At 39.9% G+C, this 25,491-nt stretch overlaps 2 protein-coding genes across 3 annotated transcripts; one reads left to right on the top strand and one right to left on the bottom strand.

Annotated features, from left to right (window-relative positions):
- The first annotated feature begins 228 nt into the window (after window positions 1-228).
- On the top strand, window positions 229-10,964 carry LOC139634566 (chitin synthase chs-2-like). Its single transcript, XM_071501096.1, has 19 exons — window positions 229-1,186; window positions 1,373-1,556; window positions 1,766-1,861; window positions 2,210-2,371; window positions 2,492-2,666; window positions 2,957-3,058; window positions 3,163-3,304; window positions 3,632-3,832; window positions 4,336-4,451; window positions 4,910-5,078; window positions 5,356-5,535; window positions 5,635-5,913; window positions 6,093-6,273; window positions 6,388-6,437; window positions 6,610-6,674; window positions 7,642-7,752; window positions 7,837-8,051; window positions 8,138-8,216; window positions 9,071-10,964. The coding sequence occupies exons 1-19, from the start codon at window positions 364-366 to the stop codon at window positions 9,206-9,208; spliced, it is 3,468 nt and encodes a 1,155-aa protein (XP_071357197.1). The 5' UTR covers window positions 229-363; the 3' UTR covers window positions 9,209-10,964.
- A 1,478-nt stretch (window positions 10,965-12,442) lies between these two features.
- Window positions 12,443-24,932, bottom strand: LOC139634229 (fMet-Leu-Phe receptor-like). 2 transcript variants are annotated; one of them, XM_071500551.1, is made up of 4 exons: window positions 24,690-24,932; window positions 17,141-17,318; window positions 15,282-16,211; window positions 12,443-13,193 (listed from the first exon to the last, which is right to left on the bottom strand). In XM_071500551.1, exons 2-3 carry the CDS (start codon window positions 17,309-17,311, stop codon window positions 15,321-15,323), a joined length of 1,062 nt encoding a protein of 353 aa, XP_071356652.1. In that variant the 5' UTR covers window positions 17,312-17,318; window positions 24,690-24,932; the 3' UTR covers window positions 12,443-13,193; window positions 15,282-15,320. The 2 variants fall into 2 exon arrangements, with proteins under 2 accessions (XP_071356652.1, XP_071356651.1); XM_071500550.1 differs by having other exon boundaries at window positions 12,443-16,211; window positions 24,690-24,931.
- Window positions 24,933-25,491: the final 559 nt, after the last annotated feature.

Genomic DNA, 25,491 nt, shown 5'->3' with positions numbered 1-25,491 from the left:
CAAGAAATCTAAAGTCACTGCCTCCTTTTCTTTTCAGCTACACAGCAACCTAAGCACCTAATTTGGCCAAACAGGCCAAAATAGTTTTAATTACATACAATTCAAACCATCTTTTATTCTCTTTTCTTGGTGTGGTTCTACCTAATAACAATGCACTGCATCACAGATAAAAAGTATGTAGCAATTTTCTTTTATCACTGAAGTGAAGCAAAACAAAAATGTGGTAGATCTAGTTGAGTGGTTTCCTATCTTTAGGGAACAGGCGTATCCCTTTTACAGTGATGTTGACCTGTGTTTCCTCTTCAGGTTCTCTTCTTCGAGTTTGTGGTGGCTGTGGGTGCAGCAATTCTCACCATTGTGGCGATGCCACACTTGGACATCGTGACCAATGTCACATTACTGAATGGTGTAGCCGTTCTCTCTACGCTCCTACAGGTGATCGCTCAGTGCACTGCCAAAGAAAGGAACCGCTTCCTTATTCCATCCATCACCGCCTTCATCCTCATTTTGATTGGTTATGTCCTGTTCCTCACCTTATACATCATGAAAGATCCTACTGATATCAAGATGATCACTTGGGTGGGTCTGGCCGTTGGTGGGTCCATCTTGGTGTCTTTCAACTGGTGGGAGAACTACTTCAGATTGATTGGCGAGAACAGCAGCTCAGTCTTCCTCAAAGACCTTTCCAGAGATATGAGAAGAGGCCAGAACATCCTGCACATCTGCTCCAGCCTGCTCAGGATTGCGGTGACCGCCTGTGTGCTGGGAGCCTATGTCCCTCTGTCAAATATGGACTGGGAGGTGGTGAAATCCATCCCGAGCCGTGAGACAAGGATTGTAGCCATCACCATTGGGGTCCAGCTGATCTCCTCAGCTCTCTGCCACTGGTTCGCTGTTGCGGCCTGCAAGATGCACGCCCTGCGACGGTGCTTCATCCTGCCTCTGTACCTGGCCTCTCTGGCTGTTATGGCTCTGCTCGTCATTCCCGTCATTGTTTACTATCAGGACTACAGAATAAGTCTGAACGGGACTGAAAGCATCAACTTCACAAGCTACTGCAATGTGGTTGTGGATGGAAGAAACCAAAGCGTGAGCGGCAGTGTGTTCCCACAACTGGTTTTGGATGTTACACACACTCTGTGTTCCCTGGACATGTCCAAGATAACTGACATTGGCATCCTGACAGGTAATAAACATACAGTATATGAGTTCTCACCATCCTCATGTAAAACCCACAGAAGGTTCCTACCTACTCTCTTGTTGTCAGGCAGTATATAAAATTCACAGTACTTAATCGTGTCACAAAATAACTCAAACTGTCACTGGTTAAGATTGTGATTTTCCTTTAATCCTTTCATTCATCCTCCCACAGGTTCAGCAGTGTCCTGGTGGCTCGGTCTCATCTTGGCCACTGTTCACCTCTGGTACCTCAGAGTCTATCGAATCCAGAGAACCCAAGACCTGTTCGTCAGGAGGCTGTATGAGGGAGCCTTTATCGAGCAGTCCCTGCTACTCAACACTCGATTTGACGTCCAGTCGACTGACAGACGCAAGAAGTAAATGTGTTAACTTTTAAAACAGATTTTAATCTTAGATTAGTCAAAAGTCCTGTTTCCGATCAGCTTAATACTATTGCTACTGGCCTCCCTTATGATATTTGTTTTACAACCACTGATATATGGAAACATGCAGATGTGTTTGTTGAAATTAAAAGTATTGAAATTTTTCATTGTTTTCTTAACAATGTAAATTTTGTCATTTCCAGAAGCAGAATAACCAACCCTGTAAAAGTGTTCCTCTGTGCGACAATGTGGCACGAGACCTACGACGAGATGATGAAGATAATCATTTCAATATTTCGGTAAGTTTCACATAAAGAATCATGTTATGGACACTAAGTTTTCCCCCAGGTTTAGAAAAATGACTAAACATTTTCTGTGTGTTACCATGCTGATGTACATGTAGGTGGGCTGGGGTTTTAGTTTTTCTGAAAATCAGATTAACTATCAACAGTGGGGCATTAAGACAGACAGTACAAAAACATGGCTGACCATCTTGGTTTCAGCTCTTTCAGAGCTTTGAAATCGTGAAAAGTCATGGAAAACCTTGATGGCTTTGAGGGATTTTGGCAAAGTATCTCTGTTTCTGTGCGACTACCTCCACATCCATTGTGATAGAATTACAATTTAACTTCTTTGTAACTCCCCAGTCTGGACAAGTACAGGCCGAAGAAGGAAGGAGAAACCAGTGATGTGTCTTTTGAAGGCCACATCTACTTTGACGATGCCTTCAGAAATGTTCGCGGGAGTCAAGGGCGCCACGTCAATGAATATGCAGAGATGCTTGTGGAAATTATCAGAGAAGTCTACAGGTAAAATATGTGAAACTGTATCAAACAGAATATTTAAGAGATCGATAAGTGATCTCTCCAAGGTTTTCACTCATTTTCCTCTTGAATGAAGCGAAAGTATCTTTTATCTTCTGTCATCAGTATCTTCGTGAACATAAATAAAGGCCTCTTCAGTGAGCAGCAGCAGATCCCTAATCAGAAGCTGGTGACGACACCGTACGGAGGCCGTTTGGTGGTCACCATGCCCCATGGGAATAGTCTGGTGGTTCACTTCAAGGACAAGCAACTCATCCGCCACAAGAAGAGATGGTCTCAGGTGGGAAAATTATTTAATACAGGTTTGTTAGAATCCAGTTCAAAACTTTTGAAGCTTAAATGTTGATGAAGGCATAGAAATGCGCCTTGTAAGGAACTGTCACAAACAAAAATATTCATGCAGTGAGATAAATGGATTTCAGATATTGTTATTACCGTCCATATCCAACATAAACCTGTTAAATTAGTGGATGACAATGTGAAAAATGCTCAGTCTGATCAAAGCGTTACTACTGCGTAAAGATGTGTCTCTATCAGACTGTTTGCTGAATATTATTTGCCTTTTTCCAGGTCATGTACTTGTACTACCTCTTGGGCTGGAAAGTTGCGACCAAGTATCACGAAAAGATGGAGAGAGGAGAGGACAGGTCTGAGCTGCTAAGAGAGTTTCAGGTGAGATAACAGAAAACAACAACACATGAACCAGTGCATACAAATATACAGATATATTTCCATATGAAAAGTACCTTAATATAAAACTGTTCCTGATTTTGCAGAAAGAGAAGCACAACACCTACCTCCTGGCTTTGGACGGGGACACAGACTTCCAGCCAGCTGCTGTGATGCTGCTCATCGATCGCCTGAAACTGTACCCGCAGGTCGGGGCAGTGTGTGGCCGGATTCACCCCACTGGATCAGGTTGGTCAAACAAACAGCAAGGACACAAAACAGAGGAGAACTGGTGAAAATACATCCAATATACAGCTGGATGCAGAAGGAATCAAGCAGTTAACAGCAGTCAATGGATTGGTCATTGTACTTTAATGAACCTGGATCCAGAGTTAATTTGAGCATGATGATAACGACCTCACTGCTCAACTCATAAGGGAAGCCAAAATTTGTAATGAATGAATCAAGCTGCTAAATTAAAGTCATCCTTGCATCAAATAGCCCATGCCTCTTGGAGACAGACTAATGGCACACAGTGCCAGGTGTGTGTAATAACAGTTCACGTTTCTCTGGCAGGTCCCATGGTCTGGTACCAGAAGTTTGAATATGCTGTGGGTCACTGGCTTCACAAAACAGCGGAGCATGTGTTTGGCTCTGTGCTGTGCAGCCCCGGCTGCTTCAGTCTGTTCAGAGCAGCTGCGCTGATGGACGACAACGTGATGAAGAGATACACCATCAAGGCCTCGAAGGCTCAGCACTATATCCAGTATGACCAAGGTACACGAAAAAACAAGAACAGAAGCTGTGTGGCTGCTTCTGGACTAAATTTCTAGAACTGACCGTGGATAAAAAAGCAGAGCTATCTTACCTGATAAGGACTGAAGTAGTTTGGGTTTACAAGGTGAACTCAATGGTGTGGTGGCTAACCTGTCTTTAGGAGCAGCTAATTGTAGTTAACCCAAAGAAATAACTGATTAGCAAACTAGCTAAAAATCACATTTAAAGAAAAGGAACTGACTAATCCTAAGGTAAAAAGCTTAGTTTAGGAATCAAGCCTGTTTAATTACTGAATTGTACATGAGATAACTTGAACTGTTGCTATTCCTTCACTGCTGGAGGGGGCGTTACCACATCAGGTGATACCACAATAGTTTGCATACTTACCCAAAGAATGTGACAACCATCAGTCAGTGTCTAAAGTTCAAAACAAGCTGTTTCTAATGGCTCAGAAATAGTAGATATATGTTTTAGACATTGTCTAACAGTACTTGTTGGTGCAGGTGAGGATCGGTGGCTCTGTACTCTGCTGCTGAAGCAGGGATGGAGGGTGGAGTACAACGCAGCGTCTGATGCCTACACCAATGCCCCAGAGGAGTTTAAGGAGTTTTACAACCAGGTGATCACAAAAACTGCTCAATACCTTTTCTGAATTCTGAATTTCTGCAGCATACTTGGATTTACTCTTGGTTTTCTACTGCACGAGCGGCAACATGTCCTGATGACTGATTGATGACGGCATTTTTCCTATATGTGACAAACTGTTCACACCCTTGGACCAGATCCAAGTTTGTTAGACTCAACTCTATTGTGGAAAGTCTTGTTCACTAAGGAGAAAATTATAGATCATGTGCCATTATGAAAATTCAAAGTCCAATTATCAAAATCAAATCAATCAGTATTGTTTTATTGATTATGGAATCGTGAAATAAGGTGTAATGTATCAAAGGCAGGATGGGCCTTTACTTTAAAAAAAAATGTGTCTAGCACCAAGAGCAACAACTGGTTCTTTAACTGGACCTATAGCAATCTGCAGAACTATGACTAATGTGGCTACTGTTAACTGGCTACGTTCAGCGGCGTCGATGGGGACCATCCACCATGGCAAACATTGTGGACTTGCTGAGCTCCAGCAGCCTGATTACCCACAGGAACTCGTCCATGTCCACGGCCTACATGCTGTACCAGCTCTTCAGCTTGGCCTCGTCCATCCTGGCACCTTCCACTGTCGTCTTGATGATTGCAGGTCAGGCTTGTTTTTGTGTTAAAATTAATGTTATACTTGAATTAAAAAAACAATACAACAAAACAAATTCTGTAGAGTATGCAGCGACATTATCATTGTTTTCTTTGAGATCATGCAGGCAGAACAATCAATCTGCCGATGGCTCATTCAAATTGGTGATAGAGTTAGAGTTGGTTCACCCTTTATGATATTGAATTAGGACGTGGTTTGATAAACTAATGCAAAGTAACATATCTGTGTGTTTGTAAAACCAGTTGTTTTATTTACCTCCTTTCAGGTAGTTTCACCGTGCTGCTTGAAATTCATCCCAACACTGCTCTGGTCCTCGCTGTGATACCTCCTGCCATCCTACTGGGCGTCAGCTTCAAGACCAAGTCAGATACTCAGATTGTTATTGCAGCCGTCATGAGCATCCTGTACGCCTTCCTCATGATGATAACGGCACTTGTCATAGTAGGTATGTTGGAGACAAACTCGACAGTCAGTAAAGGCCTGTTGAAAATGGAAAGGTTTTGCGCTTCTGAATCTCATTTTCCATCCATGTCTCCTCCTTCAGGCAACATTGTGAGGGAGAAAACAATCCTGACTCCCAGCAGCATCTTCATCATCGCCGTCGCCGCCTTTTACTTTGTCACTGCACTCATGCATCCTCAGGAGGTCGGCCTGGTGATCTACGGCTTGCTTTACATCATCTGCATCCCCAGCGCCTACCTGCTGCTGGCTATTTACTCCATGGTCAACATGAACAATGTGTCCTGGGGCACCAGGGAGACAGCGCCCGCCGGCGGCATCGCCAAACCTCCAGCCCCTCCCCCGCAGACTAAATCCCAAAAAAGTAAGAAGCAGCTTAAAAAATTAAAAATAACATTTGAAATAGAATTTTTGAATGAATTGACTGATGTTCTTCACGAAGGTTGTTTGCTAATTTAAACTACTATAGTACAGTTGACCAGTGACAGTATGCTGCTCCATTTTATATTTGACTTGGACTAAAACTGAGTTTGGCCTTTGCAGCTAAAAGCACATTCACACGGTTCTTCTCATGCACCAAATGCTGTAAAAAACTCCACCAGAGAGGCAGCGTAGAGGAGGTCATTATCAGCCAGGAGAACCTGACTGTGGAGGCAGCACAGCCTGAACCTCAGCCCCAAAACACAATCGTAGAGGATGAGAAGAGGCCTGAGGAAAAGCAGAGGTAAGTCTTATATTGTAGGCTATAAAGGCTTAACTGATTCAGTAGATTGAACTGATTCATCGGTGAATAAATGAACATGTTACAATGTATTTTGCTGACGTTTTTCTCATTTAGTTTCAGACAAGAGGAGCCTGAGGAGCCTGCTTTCAACTGCCCTAACCAGTGTAAGTTAAAATATTTTGAAAAAAAATCAGCCTGAAATCTGTTGCAAAAATGATGAGTTACAGTTTAACAAGTTACTTACATTTACAATTGTAATTTATTTATTTATACAAAAATTATTTTATATAATTTAATAAGTTACATGTCGACTATTTTCCGGTGTTTTTTCTCCAGGTTGGATCACACAACTGCAGAGTTTGTCTGACGACATGCGTCTGCAGGAAGATGTACTTGACCAGGTGCGTATTTTTTTCTTCCTCTGAATGATGTTTGAAAAATAGCTCTGCCTTGTCTTTGTTATGTGTGATTTGTTGTTTGACTGTGACCAAAAAAATCTCAGAAATGTAACCGTCTTATTAACATGAAACCCACTGCAGACAATCACAGCCCAAACAGGGGGAAGCCCTTTGATTATGCCGACCCTGTGATTGTTCCTGTAGAGTCAACAGGCTTTGTTTTCACTTTGTAAAGAGGGCATCTCTTGACCACATACAGACTGAGTGCCAGCTACAGTAGGCCTATCAAAATGCAAAACTCTGCCAAAATGTCTCTGTCAAATGTGAATGTGAATGTAAGAAAATATTGTATTTTCTTTTCAACTAGATCAGGATCGTATTTTATGGGGCACCGTTTGTAAAGTGGTGAATACTGAAATTAACAGCAACATTTTGTCACATTTAGCTCCAAATGATGTAAAAATGGTGGTTTGAATTTCTTAAAGTCACATTTATTTATTTATTTATTATCAGATTTGTGAACTTTGTCATATTTACTTTTCTTTAAAAACTGTAATGTTAAATGTAAAATCTAAATGTTAAATTAAAATCTAAATGTAAAATGTTAAATCTAAATATTGGTGAAAATAAATATTCAGCTAATATACACATTTACACTGCCAGTCAGTGGTACCAAAATAAAAGCTTCATCCAGCAATATCCATGGTTAATCCAGGCTCAAATTCTTTTAATTTTGGTTTTAGGATTGTTATGATATCAGATATCACTATGATGTCCTATTTAGATTTTACATTTAACATGTAGCTCACAAATATTGATGTAAATCTAGTGAATAAGTGACTTTCACCACAATTTTCTTTTAATTTTTATTTGTTAAATGTGGTGAAATGTTGCTATTAATTTCAAAATGCACACTTTGGACATGTGCGGTACAACACATTACTGAGAGAGTTTCTGTATTTCTCTGCAGGATGAGGAGCAGTTCTTCAGACAGCTGACAGTAAAATACCTGGAGCCTCTTCCTGAGGACAAAAAGAAACAGGAGGAAATGGCTGAAAAACTCAAGGATCTGAGAAACAAGGTCACTTTTATTATGTTATGTCATGTCATGTCATGTCATGTTATGTTATGTAAATTAATCTGTTTTTTCTCTCCTGATTTACAGATAACATTTGTCTACTTCATTTGCAACGTCCTCTGGCTCATAACGACCTTCACCCTCCAGCTCTCAGCGACGTCCATCTCCATCCGGGTTCCGAAGGTCGACAACAACCTGCAGTTCACAGGAGAGTACCTGTACATCGAACCGCTGGGCTTCATGTTCATCCTGACCTTCGCCCTGCTGGTTCTCATCCAGTTCTTAGCCATGCTGTACCACAGGTAACCAATCAGAACAGTGTTTAATATTCTGGATAGATCAGTTGTTACTTTTAACTCTGACTCTGTTAATCTGTGTTTTTTTACAGAACCTACACCCTGATCCATTTTGTGGCCTTTCTGGACACAGAGGTCAAGTCTGAAAAACGAAAACAGAAAGTCAAAGAGGTACACACAACACACACACTGCCACACCCTTAGCTACTGTTGTTATTACCACTACTGCTACAGCTACTACGACCACTGCCACAACTAGTAGTATTACTACTGCTACTATCACTACGACTGCCACTACTAATATTTCTAATACTGCCACCATTACCAGTGATGCTGCTGCTGCTGGTGGTGCTGCCTGTGCTGTTCTTATGAAGGGTGGAGAGAGCAGAGTCAGACACAAAGTAACTAGGCACAATTATTTTACAATATTCTCAAATATGGACGGAGGGTATTTGCAATTAAATTTCATCCTTGACAACTGCAGCTAATATTGATAATAATACATTAACATTTACTCATCTGGCAGACACTTTTAACCAAAGTGATTTACAAATGAGGGACACCACTAAAGCTTTAGTGCAGGAGGAGACCTTGAAGTAAGTGCTAAATCTACTAAGTACTAATTTGTGCTGATTTTAATACATAAAAATCTAATTAAACAAATTGAATTTAAATATCAGCTGTCAGATAACATTCAGTACAAAAGGTTCTGAACACACTGTACAGCCTCCCTGTCACTGGAAATATTTCCACACTCACTATTTGCAAGTCTGGCAAGTTTATTGTTGTGCTCGTGTCACAGTTGGAGCAGTAAACACACAACGAGCGGGAACGGAGCTGTTAGGAACAGTCAATTAACGCGTCAGCTTCAGAAACGCAGAGTAAATCGTTAGTGGCAGTGTTGCTCCTCACCCCCCACCCTGCTGATAGAAGAGTGGAAAAATTTGTCGGCAGGGCAGCGCAGGTATTGTCCTGGGTGTGGTAGCGTGTGATTGGTATATACTAACTTTCTGAATTCCCTGCAGGTCAAGGAGAATGATGATGGTGGTGATGGTGATGATGATGATGATGATGATGATGATGATGATGGAGTTGATGACAGCGATGAGCTCTTGTTTCCATATCTGTTCAACAGAGACCACAACCCAGGAACTCTGGTGTGAACAAAGAGCAGCCAGAACCTGCTTTTAGCACTTTGAAATGACCAAGTATTGTATTTAAGATTTGAAATAATGTAACTCAATCTTATTTAAATTATTGTAGGAGAGTTTAGGACACCTTATTTGACAAGTTTGTCACAAAGTTCTGGTGAAACTGTAGAGCACAACTTGTTTGTTCATGTGTTTGCTAATATGCAAATTCACAATATCAGTCAGTGGAAGCACCAAAATAAAAACTCTTACAATTTTGGTCCCATATCACTTTACTAAGATTTCATATTTATATTTAACATGTAAAATTTAGATTTAGATTTGGTGTTTTAGTGTTTGATTGCTGGTGTGTTGATGAAAACACCATCTGGGAATTGATTTGCATTTAATTTGAATATAAAAATCAGGTTAAATGTAGATGAATACTAAGAGCGACTTGTTTAATATAAAATTCAGAGAGCATTTGACTCTAAGGCCATTTTTCTGCCATTTGCTACTTTTAATCTCAGGTGTATTTAACTGTGACAATATTCCGATTAATTAAAGTTATAAAGGTCATTGTGAAGATAATAAATTGATGAAATCTTTTATAATAACCACAAAATCCAACTTTGTGCCAATTTGAACTTTATCACTTTAATCCTGATTTTGTAAATTGTTGTTACTGTGAGATTGTCACATCTGTGTCTCAATGTCAAGTGTCTCTCTTATTCTTTTACCAGTTTTTTGCAATAATCAATGCTATTAATCCTATAATCCTACACGTGTGTTGTTCTCAAGTATACCTTTATTTTTAATTTTAAAACACAGCTGTATGGCTTTATTACCTGTGGCGTGAAATGATGACATTAAGGCATTATACAATTCACACTCAGCTGCATGAATTGTCTCGTTGTTATGTTGCAACAACTATTGTTACTGTGTAACTTTATTAGCTGCATGTTGAATGAAATACTGATGTGAACATCCCTGAAAGCCCCATCCCTCCACCATGATTGGTGCAAATCCTTTTTGCACAAACTTGTGAAAATATGAGCCCCTCTGTTGGACGTCATTAATCATTTAAGTCAGTGGTTCATTTTTCCAGCTCACGGCCCACTTCAAAATCTCAACAACGTTGGTGGCCCACATCTGACCCCAGAGCACTTTTTATTTTAGTGATAATAATCGAACATTCAGGATTGAACTGGAAGCAGAGGAAACTCACAGAGAGACCACTTCCTGTTGCTAACCAGCTATTTGTTTTTAAAACTTAAAAACGTCCTGTTGGCGACAACACAGACGTTCCTATCATTGGCTTATCACAGTGATCTGCCTTAATACCAGAAAAAAAACCTTTTTGATGGTATTAAAGTTTATGTCATTCTAACAAATTTCTAAAGATTATTTAAATGTATTTTTATGATTACATTCATTGTCATTTCACCAAAATTGTAATGTTTTGCAAATAATTTGTCGGCCCACTTGAAATACCTCCATGACCCACAGAACCACTGATTTAAGTTGTTTTGTCCACTTCCACTCTCGGTTTATTGTGACTTCACTTTGGTGTCTGCAGATGAGGGGAAGTTTTTGTGCTGCTTTTGTGACATCACAACTGGTTTGTAGCCAATCACGGTTTTAGCAAGTGTAATGTGGCGACACTGCTCATAAACTGAGAATTCACTTACATGTATTAGATATTTTGTGTCTGGTTGTCTAAAATTTAAATAAATAAATAAATTAATATTGGTATGTTGAATTTTTTTTTTCTGATGTAATTTTAAGAATTTGGTGGTGTTCTGTGAGGAAAATCTTTTCTCAGATGTGATAATTAGCTGCTTGTCTGTATTTCATATCACTGTAAATGGGATATGTCTGGGTTTCAGGCTGTTGTTTGGACATATCAATATGTAACTTTGGGCTCTAATGATAGGCATGTGTCACAGTTCACAATTAATCGATCAAGCGTTAAATGAAAAGATGAATTGAAAATTCAGTTGCAGCCTCGCGGCTTGACTATATTTGCTCGAACTGATTTTTTCCACAGAAATCCCTCAAGGTCGAGCTGGTAGTTTGTAATGTTTGAAGAGCCCTGAACCAAATTCAGTGTTAAAACGAACAGAACTTCTTTGAACCCTGGCAACCTGACTTGACCATTTCTATGTACTTTATTCTATTGTTGAGCTTTAATTACTGTATTTAAAATGTACTGGTCTTAAATATGCCTGAGAACCTGTTCCTGTCTCTTACAGTTCAACAGACACAATGACAATCGAAATCACTGACATTCTTTCTCTATTATCTCAAACAAAGACATTACATTAGTTTAGAACTCAAGAACAGATTCAGATCACATGGATGGAAAGTTCAGCTCTGCACCAACGAATGAGTGTTTACTACAAATCCTGAAATGTATTAAACCATTTTGCTAGTTACTCATGTACAGCATTTATGTTTGTGTTATCATGAATCACTGTGTATTCTGACTGATTCTAACTGTTACAGTATGTGCTATATTATATTTCTATTAACACAGATAAGTGCTGGTACTAAATCAAATTATATATTATTACAGTAAATGCAATCATTAATGTTGTACTTATTTAACTGATATGAAACACATCAGGTCTCTGTTTACAGCATTTGTCATGTGTACTGTTTATTGTTTATTGCTTGTCTTGTAATCTAATCGCCCTTCTCTGGTCTGCCTGGTGTTTCTGCCCTCGTGCTGTAGATGTGAGCTGTGAATGTGTGTAATCTCCGTCATACACAGGTGGCATTGTGTGTCTGTGTGTCTGATACCTTCCATTCAGTTTAACTCTGTTCCCATGAATATAGCAATTAGAGAAATATACCCAGAAATGTCTGTTAAAGAGTGAGCTACCCCCCACCCCCTCCACCCCCCCCACCCCACCCCGACTCCCTGGAAAGCAGAAGGCGTCTGATGTTTAAGATCTTAAAATGATGGTTTCACAACCTTCAAACTGGCTCAGTCACATTCATCTTTCCGTTTATATCATCTCACATTTTTTCAGAGGAAGAACTAAGCATCAGAGTTTGTACATTGATAACATAATGATATGTTTGTGGCCAGAATATTCTCAATTCAAAAAAAATATACACTGCATCTGTGTTTTTAAGTAGTATTTGTTAAAGTAAACACATATTTTGAAGGCTGAGCTTTGTCACTTGCAGGGTTATTGAGTCTCTCACACCACTTGGTTAGGAAAAGATCCTGGTTTAATACAGAAAAAGTTCCCAGTCACTTTAGACACAACATGTTTATTTACATTTAACCAAAATCACCATCTTCTCCTAATCTTAACCAGAGTCCTCACAACTCTGGTGTACTTTGGAAGTGCAGTATTCATTCATTCATTCATTCATTCATTCATTCATTCATTCATTCAAAAAACAAACAAACATCGTCCTCTGAATATATCTCAGCCAGCGATTGTCATTGTCATTGGGAGAACAGTTAAGTAACATATCAACATAATATAAATGAGACAGGGTTGTTGTGATTCACAGACATCCAAGAATTAAAGCCACTACAACAGATAACACTTATTTCATCTTGTCTGACCAACAATAATTAATCTTCTGCAGCTTTTGTGCATTTGTGTCAACACCTCTGTGCACAATTAAAACGTTTAAACACAAGCATAAGTTCAACAACTGCAACTTTAAAAGCTTTTTATTTTCATGTTACAGTTTGTCTACAATCCTACAGCAGTATTTACAAAGAAATGCTGCATGTCGCTGTCGAGCAGAAACACCATAAAACCTGAAGAACAGCGAGTCTAAAACAGTCTGACTGCACAGACATGTATCCTGGTGATGTGTAAGTAATGTGCAGAGTAAGTACAGCTGCGTTTTATGAGCTGGTTACCAAGGATTTGGCTTGATTTTATTGTCCACATGCATGTGTCCCGTAAAAGCCATAAATGCTCTGCCCGGATCTCCACTGAGGTCGCAGTCGCTCTCGCAGCCAACAAGACCATTCTGATCATTTCTGATGGTACAAAATGAAAACACACATAAAAAAACAATTTAGTTATTTAAATGCGATGAAAGTACTCTTCAGTTTCACTTTATCAATCCTTCAGTGCAGCTTCTGTACACAAAACAGTGTCATGACTAAAGTTATCACTGTGTTTCCTTTTAACAGTCTCACTTCCCCCCACCTTCCTGTCCCTGCAGACTTGCCACGGTTCCACTTTTCATCTGAGACTTTAACCACATGCATCAAAACACAACTCAAAATGTCTTGCAGGAAAATCTCAATCTCCGTATATGAACATTTTGAGAACATTCATCCAGTGATTCTCTTCACTCTAAGGTCAGCAGTCCAAAGAAGTTAGGACAGACAACATTTAATATTAATTTACAACAAACTCTCTGTGTGGTTCAACTAAACCACATCATCTTCAGGATAAATGCAGCTGCAAGAATTGATTGTTGTCTGTGAAGGAAATAATACTTACAGGCTACGTCCACACTACTACGCTTTCATTTTACAACAGCGTTTTGAAACAAAAACAATCTCTGTCTGTCGACCGTTTTAGTTCCAGATCAGAAACGATCTCTGTTGATAGTATCACACCTGAAAAACCCAAACTTAAATGACCTTTCACATACACTGGACATACATTTTAAATCTAAAGCTTAGTAGTGTGGACGTGGAAAGAAGGATTTTAAGAACCATACTCGTGGTTTCCTGTTCTTTGTTCTATTTACAAAAGTTTGACAGGGTTTGTGAAAGGTACATTTTTTTACTTTTACAATTTTTTACTCTCAAACGCTTGAACGTCCTGGAATTTACCTGTGAGAATGATTGTATTGATCTTTTTATGTGCAAACTGCCTGGAACAATGTAATCTAATAGACAAACAAAGTGTAAAACACTTGTTAAAAGGTGCTGTACTCATAAACTTGCCTTGCTTTGTGTTGTGGTTATTTTCAGAAAGAATTTCCTATGAAAAAAAAACACAATGCACCGGACACCTTATGGGGGATGTGGTCGTATTAAAGAGTTTAACACTTTCATGCTTCAGAAAACAATCAGACAGCTCATAGCACTGTCTGACTGACACAAAAATAAAGAACACACCGTTTTTGTTTTTTTTATCTGTGATATTATCACGATGGATTTTGCACCACAAGCAAGTTTCAGATCTCTACAACTTTCCTATCTTCCTGAAACAAAGAAATCAGTCAATGCCTGGAAGGAGGAACATTTGTTTAGCCTTTTACTACCAGTCATACTGGTTCACATTGTCAAACTAGTGGACTTCTAATTATTCTAATTATGAACATGATACGTAGAGGATGAATCACTATATTAGACTTGTTTCTTTGTGGTTAGTTGTGCTCTTTTGGAGTATTTGTATGCAAAGCTCCTCTCTTTTCTGTCCCTGAAAAATATTTCTTAAACATAAATGTATCCAAACACATCTGATCGTGACCAGCTAACCCCCACCATCGCATGAAACCACATTAGTTAACCAACCAACATCCTGAGTCAGAGGTCTGTTTTTGGATTTCAGATGTCAAAAACTTCATTTTAATTTCCAGAGAATATGGTTGATATTTATCTCACCCTAGTTCCTGAATTAACACGTCTCTATACCTCTGTATCTCTATGTATTTGTACCTCACCCACTGATTGTTTCCTTCTGAAACACGTCACTGTCATCCAGAGGAAGGTAAAGACGTTCTAACTGCTCGAACTAAAATATGGAAGTTCTCTGTTATAAAAATAATAAATATTGCATACAACTGGCACCTTAAATCTTAACCCCTGCTGGTTTTTAAAGAGTTAAATAGTTAATTAAATACATTTAAAATGTTCTAATCTTATGTCTCTGTACTAATTGTGTCATTTTCTCTTGCCATACGCCAAATATATGATGTATCTTGATTTTTGAGAATACATCCCTCTTTTCTCCACCCTCCCTCTTATCTCGGTCACTGAAACATACATTTCTTCAGTAATTATACCCTGAACACTAAAGTAGTTTCACTCTGAAACACATGAAACACATCTGATCCTGTAAAATGCTCTAACTTCCACTTCACAGTGGGTTAAAACATGAAAAACCTCGTGTATGATCCTGTGAAACCCAACGATCACTGAGGCTCAAACTCCATCTACGCCTGATATCTGGCTCCTTCCCGCCACCGCAACAGCGGTGTGTCTCAACCCGCTACTGTCATCCAAAGAGCGCTCGTTGGACTGAGTCGTCTGTCCGTCCACGTCGTCCTCCAGAGCCCTCCTGTACACCCCTGCCAGACTCTGCCTGAACCGCCCCCTCACATCCAGCCCCATGCAGAAGTACAGCAGCGGGTTCACGCAGCTGTTGAAGTAGGCAAAGCCCTTCGCCAGAGGGTGCCAGACCTTCACCACCTTGTTTTTGTTGTCCACCATCTTCACCAGCAGGAGGCAGTGGTACGGTGCCCAGCACAGGAAGAACGCAATGACTAATGATGCTAATATACGCAGAGGGCGCGATTTCCCTGACAGACGGGTGCGGCGGATGCCAAGGCCGGCCAGGATGTAACAGGTGAGGATGACCATGAAGGGCAACATGAAGCCACACATGAAGCGGATGGAGTAGAGCGCCAGTTTGGTGCTGTTGTCCCCCTCTGTTGCCTCCTTCACTTCCAGAGAGCACTTGCTCATGTTGTTCTTCCCCGGGTAGACTTGGCGGTAGACGAAGTACGGAGCACTGAAGGCGACCGCCATGGTCCAGACACAGACAGCCACCACCCTTGCGACCCGCAGGGTGCGGCGTCGTTTGGTGAAGACGGGCTGCCAGACGCAGAGCGCTCGGTCCAGGCTGATCACGGCCAGAAGAAAGACAGAGCAGAACATGTTGCCATATTTGAAGAAGCCGTTGAACTTGCAGAGGAAGACGCCGAAGGGCCAGTAGTCGAAGAAGAGCTTCTTGATGAGGGATAAGACCCGTGTGAAGCAGAAGATCAGGTCTGCTATCGCCAGATTCACCAGCCACACGTTGGTGACCTTTGGCTGAGGAGGAAAAAAACACAAAGGGATCAAAACAGAAGGAAAAGAGAAGGAAGAGAATATGTTAAACACCACATACATTGATAGGTATTCAAAGTTACAAAAAAGCCTCCACAGTGGAAAAGCAACTCAGTCTCCATCAAAAAACAGTAATGGAGCAATAATTTATCTTCACAAAACCCCACCCCCCAAACAGCTGTTGTCCAATCACACCTTAGCAACCTGAGAACATGACAAAATGCATTGACACTGACATTGGCGAGTAAGTGCTCGGATGGTTCGATTAAAAAACTGAGCGTTAAAGGATGGACACTTCCCACCCTCAACGGTCGCCATCTTGGCTACGTAGCAGAGGGGAAGTGACCAGTAACATATTTTCAAACATGTGAGGATTGAAAAGACGTTGTTGACACCAATGGCAACGTAATTTCCATTTCAATTTCCAAGTGAGCAATGCAGTTGGCAGATGCTTTTTTTATAATTAACATTCAAACAATCCAAAAGTTATGTTGGAGCAAATAACATTTCAACTGCATTTTTATTCCTAATACTTTACTACGGTAGTCAGACTAATTATCTATTTCCTTTAATGCGCAGATACGGCTGGTTGTTTCCATATGGACTATGGTTAGCTTTAGCCTCAGCCTGTTAGCACAGCATCATGTATGAACCCTGTTGAAGAGGAGGCATTCAGATCCTTCCTTCAAGTAAAAGTTCAAATACCACACTGTAAAAATACTCTTAAAGTAAAAGTCCAACATTTATGTATCAATGGTAAAACTACCCAATGGGGAGAAATGGTCCCTATGACTGTTTATATCCAATATACATATATTTTCCAACCGGTGTGGGCAAACTTCCTGTTTGTAAAATAATAATAAATCAGTAAAAATATAGGCTGAGGCTTAACACATTACACATGTTATATCCACCTTGATCTTGAATCCAGCCACCCAGATCACCATGGAGTTCCCTGTGATGCCAAACACGACAGTCAGTGTGTAGAGAACGATAGAGACGTTGTCCATGATGGCGTCGATGTCCACCGTGGTCGCCTGGTCATTTTTGGAAGACTTGAGGATGACGGAGGCATTGAGAGGCATTGTGTGGCTGCAGACACACACAGAGAGAGAACAATCAGAAGTGACCCATTGTAATTCTTGTTTCTAATGGACAAAAAGTAAGAAAAGTCAGTGAAATTATTTCCAGAGGATGAGAATAATACACAAGTTGAGTACAGTTTTTACACAATGATTAAGGGGTTCAGGCTGCTCGCTGAGCCCCATGTAGCAAAAAGCATGTGGGGGTTTAAATATTATGTATATATTTTTATTATAACATAGAATTGATTGTAATTCCTCGCTTTACAATAATAAATACAAAGGGTAAACCAACTGTGTGAGAGACTTCAGCTAAAGTTTTGAATGGATATTTCTATGTGGAAAAAACAACACCAGTGAGGCCCAGAGAAGAAACTGCCAGTGCAGAGTCAAGTGGCCCTGGTGAGAATCACTGCAGTTGCTGCTAATGTTATTGGTGACATCATCATTACCTGTCACCTGCTCCTGTCGACCACCATGGTCCAGTCACGACTATTGCCTTTTCTCCACCCATGAAACCACGCCCACTTCCGTATGAAGACCACCTTGACCAAACAACCGAAGCCCTATCTAACCCTAACCAGCACAGAAGGGGGCGTGGTTTATTCTAAACTGGGTTAACAAAGGTCTATCAATGAGCCTGCAAGGCTCAAGTCTCATCCCTGGAGAAATACAGCAGGGATCTGGATCTGATTTCCTGTGTTTTGTTCGGTTTCTCTCAATAGTTCTCACATCACTCACTGGGCATGTTAGTCGGGATATGGAAATGCACCTGATTATTAATTATTTAATAGATTGTTGTATCCATTACCTTTCCTTTAAATGATTTTCATGAACCCCTGACCCCTAAAGTACAAACTACGCCTGTGGGAACACCTCAGACATTTTATTTTATGGCTCACTTTTTTTTTTTGGTTTTATTGATTGATCGCCCTCTTGCTGGTGACTACTACTTTTACTTTTAATTGTATTTCTGATTGCATATTTTAATTGTTGCCATTATATGACCTGTATGTTTTATTTTGCTGCCTTGTGTAAAGCACTTTGTAACATGGGTTTAGAAAAGTGTTCTATAAATAAAGATTATTGATATTATTATTAGGCATGCTCAATCAAAATGTCACTTTTTTGTGGGAAAATCTATTCGATTCCTTACGTAAGAGTAAATGGATTACAAAGAGAGTTTATGGCCTTGTTTCCTTCCTGTTTTGTTTTGAAGACTAAATGCAGGTTCATGCTCTTTCATGGAGCACATCTATTTCAGAAGCTGGTGTAAGTCCATGAATGCAGTCTGGGTTTGGGGAACTTCCTCTTTTGCTTTGATGCTAAAAACCTTCCGCTGCCCAACAGTTACGGTGAAGGAAAATAAGATTAGAGTCACAGGCTTTGTAAAAAATGTTTTGTTTTTTTTTTACCCAGTGTCTCGTAAACAAGTCAAATTTTCTGATCATAAGCTTTAGTCTTCATATGATGCTCTGGAAATAAACAGTAGTAGTCTCTGTGAATCAGCACAGGTTTGTGAGTTAACTGTGTGTGTGTGATGTTGACGAGTCAGAAGTGGCCAGCTGAGTCACTGCGCTTCAGTGTCTGGGAATGTGTCGAGTTGTGTGTGTGTGTGTGTGGATGTGTGTGGTCTTATAATACGACTGTGTGTATGAGAGAGATGTGTCATACATCTTGTCTTCCTGTGACCTCCAGTGCAGCTGAGACAACTGAGGGACTTTTTGTTTTATTATTGAAAGGCACCAACATCCCCAACAGATTATATATATACACTGTGTGTGTGTGTGTGTGTGTGTGTGTGTGTGTGTGTGTGTTTGTGTGTGTGTATTTAAAAGGGTTGATGGCTTTGATAAAATCATCAATATCAGTTTGATCAAAGCAGCTTCATGGACTATGTTTTCATGTGTTGTTATTTTTGTATTGAACTTACTTATTATAGTTTAATTATATGTTATTTATAGTAATTGGGTCATGTTTGAGCTTATTAATGGTATGTTAATGATAACTTTGACAAGTCAACCTTCTTCCTCCATAGACATCAAGTCTTACAATCCATTCTGACAACTTAATGACAACTAATAACTTAATTACCTACATGGCAGCGTTGCTGGTATTGTCTTCACTGTGTGTTTGTCATTATGTCAAAATGTGGTCCTGGAGACACAGGCGGAAGCAGGAACTGCCACAGAGGAGGTTTCAATACTCGATCTATCTCTGATCGCGTCATGAAACTTTACAGATATGTAGGTGAGATCAAAACAAAGACCAGGTACGAAGATGGGTGTGGTCTGACCCTTGATTGCTGAGCAACACACACAACATCATTACGTGAATGCTGAACACTCACGTAATAATAATAACTACTGAGTATTGATGGGTCACAATGTGAACATGTTGACGGTTGCTGGTGTGTTTCCATCACAAGATGATCTCAAGTTACACATATGTACGTGTGTATTTAAATTATACAGGAATAAAATGCACAAAGAACATTAGCTCACATGTACAGTTATATTTTGACCGACAGCAGCTGCAGGTTAGAAATTACATTAGTTTGGATGTTTTAGTGTTGAGTTGCCGTGTTTTTGTGTTCAACTTTTGACAGACTAGCAGGTCACTCTACTTCATGCTGTGCCACATATTTGGAGACTTTCTTTAATGCTCTTCAAGAAACACATTTGGTAGAAAATTAAATCTGGGAGATGAATAGCAGGCGTCCGACTGTCACAGCAGAGACCAGAGTTAGCCTCCACTGTGCCGTCTGCGGTTGGGCTTAAGACGCAAAAGCACTTTGGCTAAAGTTTGGGAAAAATTGTGGTTTTAGCAAAATAAATACGTTCACATGTTTGGAAGCGACTCCAAGACAAAGAACCTGTGCGTGCACCTTTACAGGAGCAAAGTATTTCACAACAATGGCCTTAATTGAAAAGTGAGTGAAAACATCCAACCTTTAAACCAAAATATGCTGCTAAAGTGAAGAGTGGTACAGAGCATAGAGATGGCAAAAACAGTCCTCCTTAATATAAATATAGAGGATATAGAATAGGCAGATACAGATACAGATACAGATATAGAATTTCTGTTCAGGAGACTGAGAGCAACAAGGAGGCGACATTTCATAAATTTAAAATGACCTTACCAGTGGCAACAAATGCAGCTGACCTTCAAAGGCAAACACAAGAGTCCAGCTGACAAGGACTGAGGTCGTTTCTGCAGTTTACAGGAGGAAGGCTGATGCATTAAAGAGGAAATGAGCAAGACAACAAAGAGGAGAAAATAAAATAAAATAAAATGTGGCAGCTGTGGATGTTACTGAAGGGAGGTATGGCCTCAATAAGCTGGTGAACCTGAGAGATCATGTGATGAAACATGTCTGCCCGTGGTTCCACTGATCTACAGCTGTTAACACACCAGCAAATACGAGAAGAACGAGACTGCTGGCAAGTAAACACAGATGTAAACAACAGCGGTTTCAAAGTAAAATAAAAAGGAAGGAAATGTCTCTTAGACCTCAACACACCCACTGCGTTTCCTTCAGAAACACTGAATGTAAACAACACACTATAAAATACTGCATTTGAAGTGATTTACTTAGAAGTGTTATGAACAAGCATGAACAAGCAAAAGTGAAGGTTGTCATTATGCAAATTAGCCCCTGTAATTGTTATGTTATTGATCGGTAGATGCTAAAGTTTGCAAATGTCCCCTAAAGGCTGCACATGCAGACAATCAGGAGACACCACAGTTTACAGATGTTCCGTGAATGCTTCTCATAGTGGCATGGGAAAACTAGCTGCAGCAGACATTATCAGGGGCCCCACACAGGGGGTTTTAGGGCCACCGCAGTGCATTTGCGTGGTTTCCTGCCTCTTCTTACACTCTGCCTCTGCCCAGTTTCCAAATGCAACAAGTATTTGGAGAATTTGGGGAAAATGTGTATTAAATGATTCACAAGCCATCTAAAACGTTACCATGTGACGAAATGATGCGGCCATGAAAACATTTCACTCCATGTAAACATAATCCAGCTTCAAAAAGAGCTGGAACAGATGCTGCCAAATACTCTGGAATTCCAACAAGATCATTTTTCATCCCTGTAAACATCTTCCAGGAAAGACTGTCAGTTCATAACCATTTTATTTTGTCTTTATGAAAATACTTTTTTGATATTTATCCTTCACATTGTTTAAAATCAGGTGGAAAAGTGAACTGCTGCTGAGTGTAAAACCATGACACATGCAGAACTTTAGCTTCACTTTGAAACATTCCCATGGGTGACATGTGGTGTGGTTTACCACAGAAGCGCTGAGCAGTTCATGAGAATGTTTCCTGTACATTTTATTAATCACATACTGGTTCTCACCCCAGCTGCCTGTGTGTGACCCAGGTTTGCTTTGTGTACAACCATCTTTTTAAAGTTTTGGCTCAGAGCTGAGAACATCAGGAGTGATCAAAAAGGTTTCAGCCTCTGCAAAATTCAGTGTCTCATTATGTTATACTTTCCAAACCATGTGGAACGCACCCAACATGTTATTTATAATAATTCTCTGCATAGTTGCATAATTGTTTGTGCTCAGATGCAGGACGTGGACCAAAAGTGAACTATGATGACATTTAAAGAGAGGGTGAAGAATCATTTTGTCTTTGTTGGCTCTTTCAAATATGGTTGAGGTTTGGTTACAACCAGTGTGAAAGTCTGACCCCATAGTGTTAAAGTGGAGGTAGTTTTTTTTTTTTTTGGGGGGGGGGGGGCAGTCTGGAGTCATATAAACAACTGTTTTGGAGGCTGCTCTTGTTTGGGTTTGGTTAAGCTTTATGCAAACCACAACATCCCGCCTCAGTTCTGGCCAGAGACCTTTGCTGCATGTCAGTCCCCTGTTTGGCTCTGTCCATTGCTTCTCTTCTGTGATCTATCTCATAAAGGCAAAATGCCTCCAAATGTTTTGACTTGGGTACCTTCAGCGCTCTACAGAAGGTACCGGTGCACTTTGAGCAAACACAAGGTGCAGGTTTATTCAAGCACCAAGCTACAACAAAGTGTCGTCATCAAATAATGACTGTGCTCCTCAGGTGGTCTTAGTCACCAGAAGCGAGTCCGAGCTGAGTCCGAGTCGGAGTACCTGAGTCCGAATGCGAGTTTCAAGATGGGCTCCAGTGCTCCACCCTGGCACAAAGTGGTTGAGTCGCTTCAGGAGCTAATGTTACCGTAGCTACGTTACATTAGCTTGTCAGTCAGCAGCCCCCACGATCCCTTACTTTTCTGGGTGCATTCCTGATTTTGGACGTTTCTTTTTTAGGCGTCTTCACACTAACTGTCGCTGATGGTTTACACGTGAATCTGAAACACACACGTCTGAATAATCATACAATATTAATATGGCCATTTATATCTTAAGGCGAATTATTATGGCTTATTACAAAAAAAAACCCATCAAAAGTCCTCATTTCCAACTTGCGTCTGAATCCGAGTCGTTAGTCCAAGTGGAGTCATGAGTACTGAAAATCAGGGTTCAAGTCAGACTGGAGTCCAGGTCAGTAAGTTATTAGGTGATTAAAAATAGAAAAGAACAAAAGCTTTAAAATTATGTAAAAATGTTTTTCCTGTTGCTATTTTAGGATAAAAGTGATCCATGTTTCAATAATCAATCATTTTCTACCGTAAACTGGTGAAGACTGGATTTGGAGCTGTTTCACACAACACAGTCCCCAGCTCTTCTTCTATGTGACAAATGGCTGTTCAGTGTTACCAGAGGATTATTTCCTGTCCATCAAACATGGAAAAAATCCAAAGATTTTTGACCAGCAAATCAAAGCTATTGTTGGTTTTGAACAGAAACACAGAGACAAAGTGAAGCATCATTGCACTCAGCGTGTTGGGAGGAAATGCAGCAAAATACCACAGAAGAAATGAGTCAAGTGCTGCTAAACAACAGTTTACCACAGAGACAGTGGCAGCTCGGAGTCCTGCTCCAACCTAAACATGTCATTATTCTGCAGCCATTACATTGTACAATCAACATAAACTTCATAATAAATAAATAAATCAAAAAAATGTCTATAGTCAAACTTTCCTACTGTTAGCCAGTGAGACGGCTCTGAACAGTCAACAAATTATCAGTAAAAATGTAACAAGAAAAATTTTGAAATATAGTTTGTGTCAAAAAAATACATTGATAAATAAATAAATAAAAATCGATGAATAAAGATTTCAATGTCCACAGAGATGTGAGATTATGACATAATGAAATTTCATTATATGCAGACACACTCAGCTTCCATCTTTGTGGTTGGTAGAAAAAAAATAACCAGAGCACAATAAACATTTCCTGCGCTGAACTATTTGAACTCATAGCAACAAAAAGCCACAGATTCAAAGGAACGGAAACAGAATGACAAAACTTTGGTCTTTGTTCTTTTGGTCTTTTGGTTTTTTGGTCTTTTCTGTAAGCAGCTGTTACTGGTGATAAACTGGTTGAAAAGTGAAATATTCTTTAGGGTCTAAGTTATATTTAACTGTGTTTTTCTATCATTTAATTGACTTTATTGTGATGCAGGTCCAAACTACATGTTAAATCTAAAAATCCCCAGATTAGAACATAATAGATCATAAAGTCGTGACCTACTCAGAAGAAGCCAATAGAACCAATATAATTAAAGTAAAACTGAACAATAAAAATGCAAATCTGTGCAGTTTTCCAGCATCTACAGGTGAAAATGACCTTTTTGGCAGAAACCAAAGACCAAAAAACAAATATGAACACATTTACGAGAGTTTGATGTGAGGGAACATAAAATGTGGCTGCAAAATAGTTTAAAATCACTTTTCCTTTCAAAACAATGTACTTTATGTTCAATGGAAATCAGTAAAGCTCCAAAAAGGACGAGGCTACTTTTATAACTCATAATGCAGTCCTGCATAAATAATGGTGCATCACGGAGAAGTTTTCCTTGTTAAATAATGAAGTTCTCTGCTGTAATAACAGTTTATTCATCAACAGGAGACCAGATGTGTTTACTTCATGTTTTTTCACCCAACTAAAACTACAGCAGAAGTGTTTTTGTCGCCCAATTCCAACCACACATACATGCACCACGCAACTATAGACTCCAACCACCTCGCTACAACTTCCACGAACTACAGAAACTCTTAGCTCTTCCTTGACCGGAAAAAAAAAACCTGCCACTGAACATAATCCATCCAGTTTGTGTTTCAAACTAAAAAACATGTTTCATATGCCCTATAAACATCATTTCTGTGAGAAAAGGTAAAAAAAAAAAAACACAACTCACACCTGTGTTCCTGAGGTTCTGTCGCAATTTTGGTGTAAGTGTGTAACAAATCTCGTCTGTGAAATCAGAAAATGTCCTGATTTCTTACCTGTAGATGTTCAGCTGCTGTCACTGCACTGAGGTCAGCTGCTCCAGGCTCCGTGGTCAGAGGCAGAAGTGAAGACGCATCTCCATGAGCCGAGTGTGTGTTTATGCACACTGAAGTTCCCCTGTGTCACTGTTACTTCTAGTGGTTTTATTGCCAGAAGCTGAACGCACACACACACACACACACACACACACACACACACACACACACACAAACACAAACGCATACACACGCGCACAGACCCTTCCTCTTTCACCCTCTCTTTTTATGTCGTGTGTCTAGCTTCGTCTTCCTCTTTTTCTCACAGTCACACTCACTTTGTCTCCCTCTCCTTGTCACACATACACACACACACACACACACACACACACATACACACACACACACACACACAAAGATGCATAAACACACAAAGCAGATGATCGAGTCGTGTTAATCAGAGTTTTGTGTTATTACTTTCCTCCCCAGTCTCCTCGGTCAATCAGATCTCTCTAAAAAGGGGTGTTATTACAGCAGAGAACTTCATATAATCTTCATTATTCCACAACGAAAACTTCTCAGAGTGATGCATCGTGCTTCATGCTGATTTCCACTGAACATAAAGTACTTTTTTTTTTAAAGTAAATGTGATTTTAAAGTTTTTTGCAGCCCCAGCTTATGTTTCCTCACATCAAAGTCTTTGCTGCTGCTTCTGGTAATTGTGCTCATCTTTGTCTCAGAACAGGCTTCGGGTAATAGAACAACAAACAGATAAGATACTGAGATACTGGGGCTGATGTATTTCAGTCCACTGTCAAAGTAA

This window comes from Trachinotus anak, unplaced genomic scaffold (assembly GCF_046630095.1).
Source record: "Trachinotus anak isolate AG129_WGS33_773 ecotype Australia unplaced genomic scaffold, CSIRO_AGI_Tana_v1 ptg000016l, whole genome shotgun sequence".
Classification (NCBI taxonomy): Eukaryota; Metazoa; Chordata; class Actinopteri; order Carangiformes; family Carangidae; genus Trachinotus; species Trachinotus anak.
The sequence above is the reverse complement of the archived record's forward strand: the minus strand, read 5'-3'. Positions and strand labels throughout refer to the sequence as shown.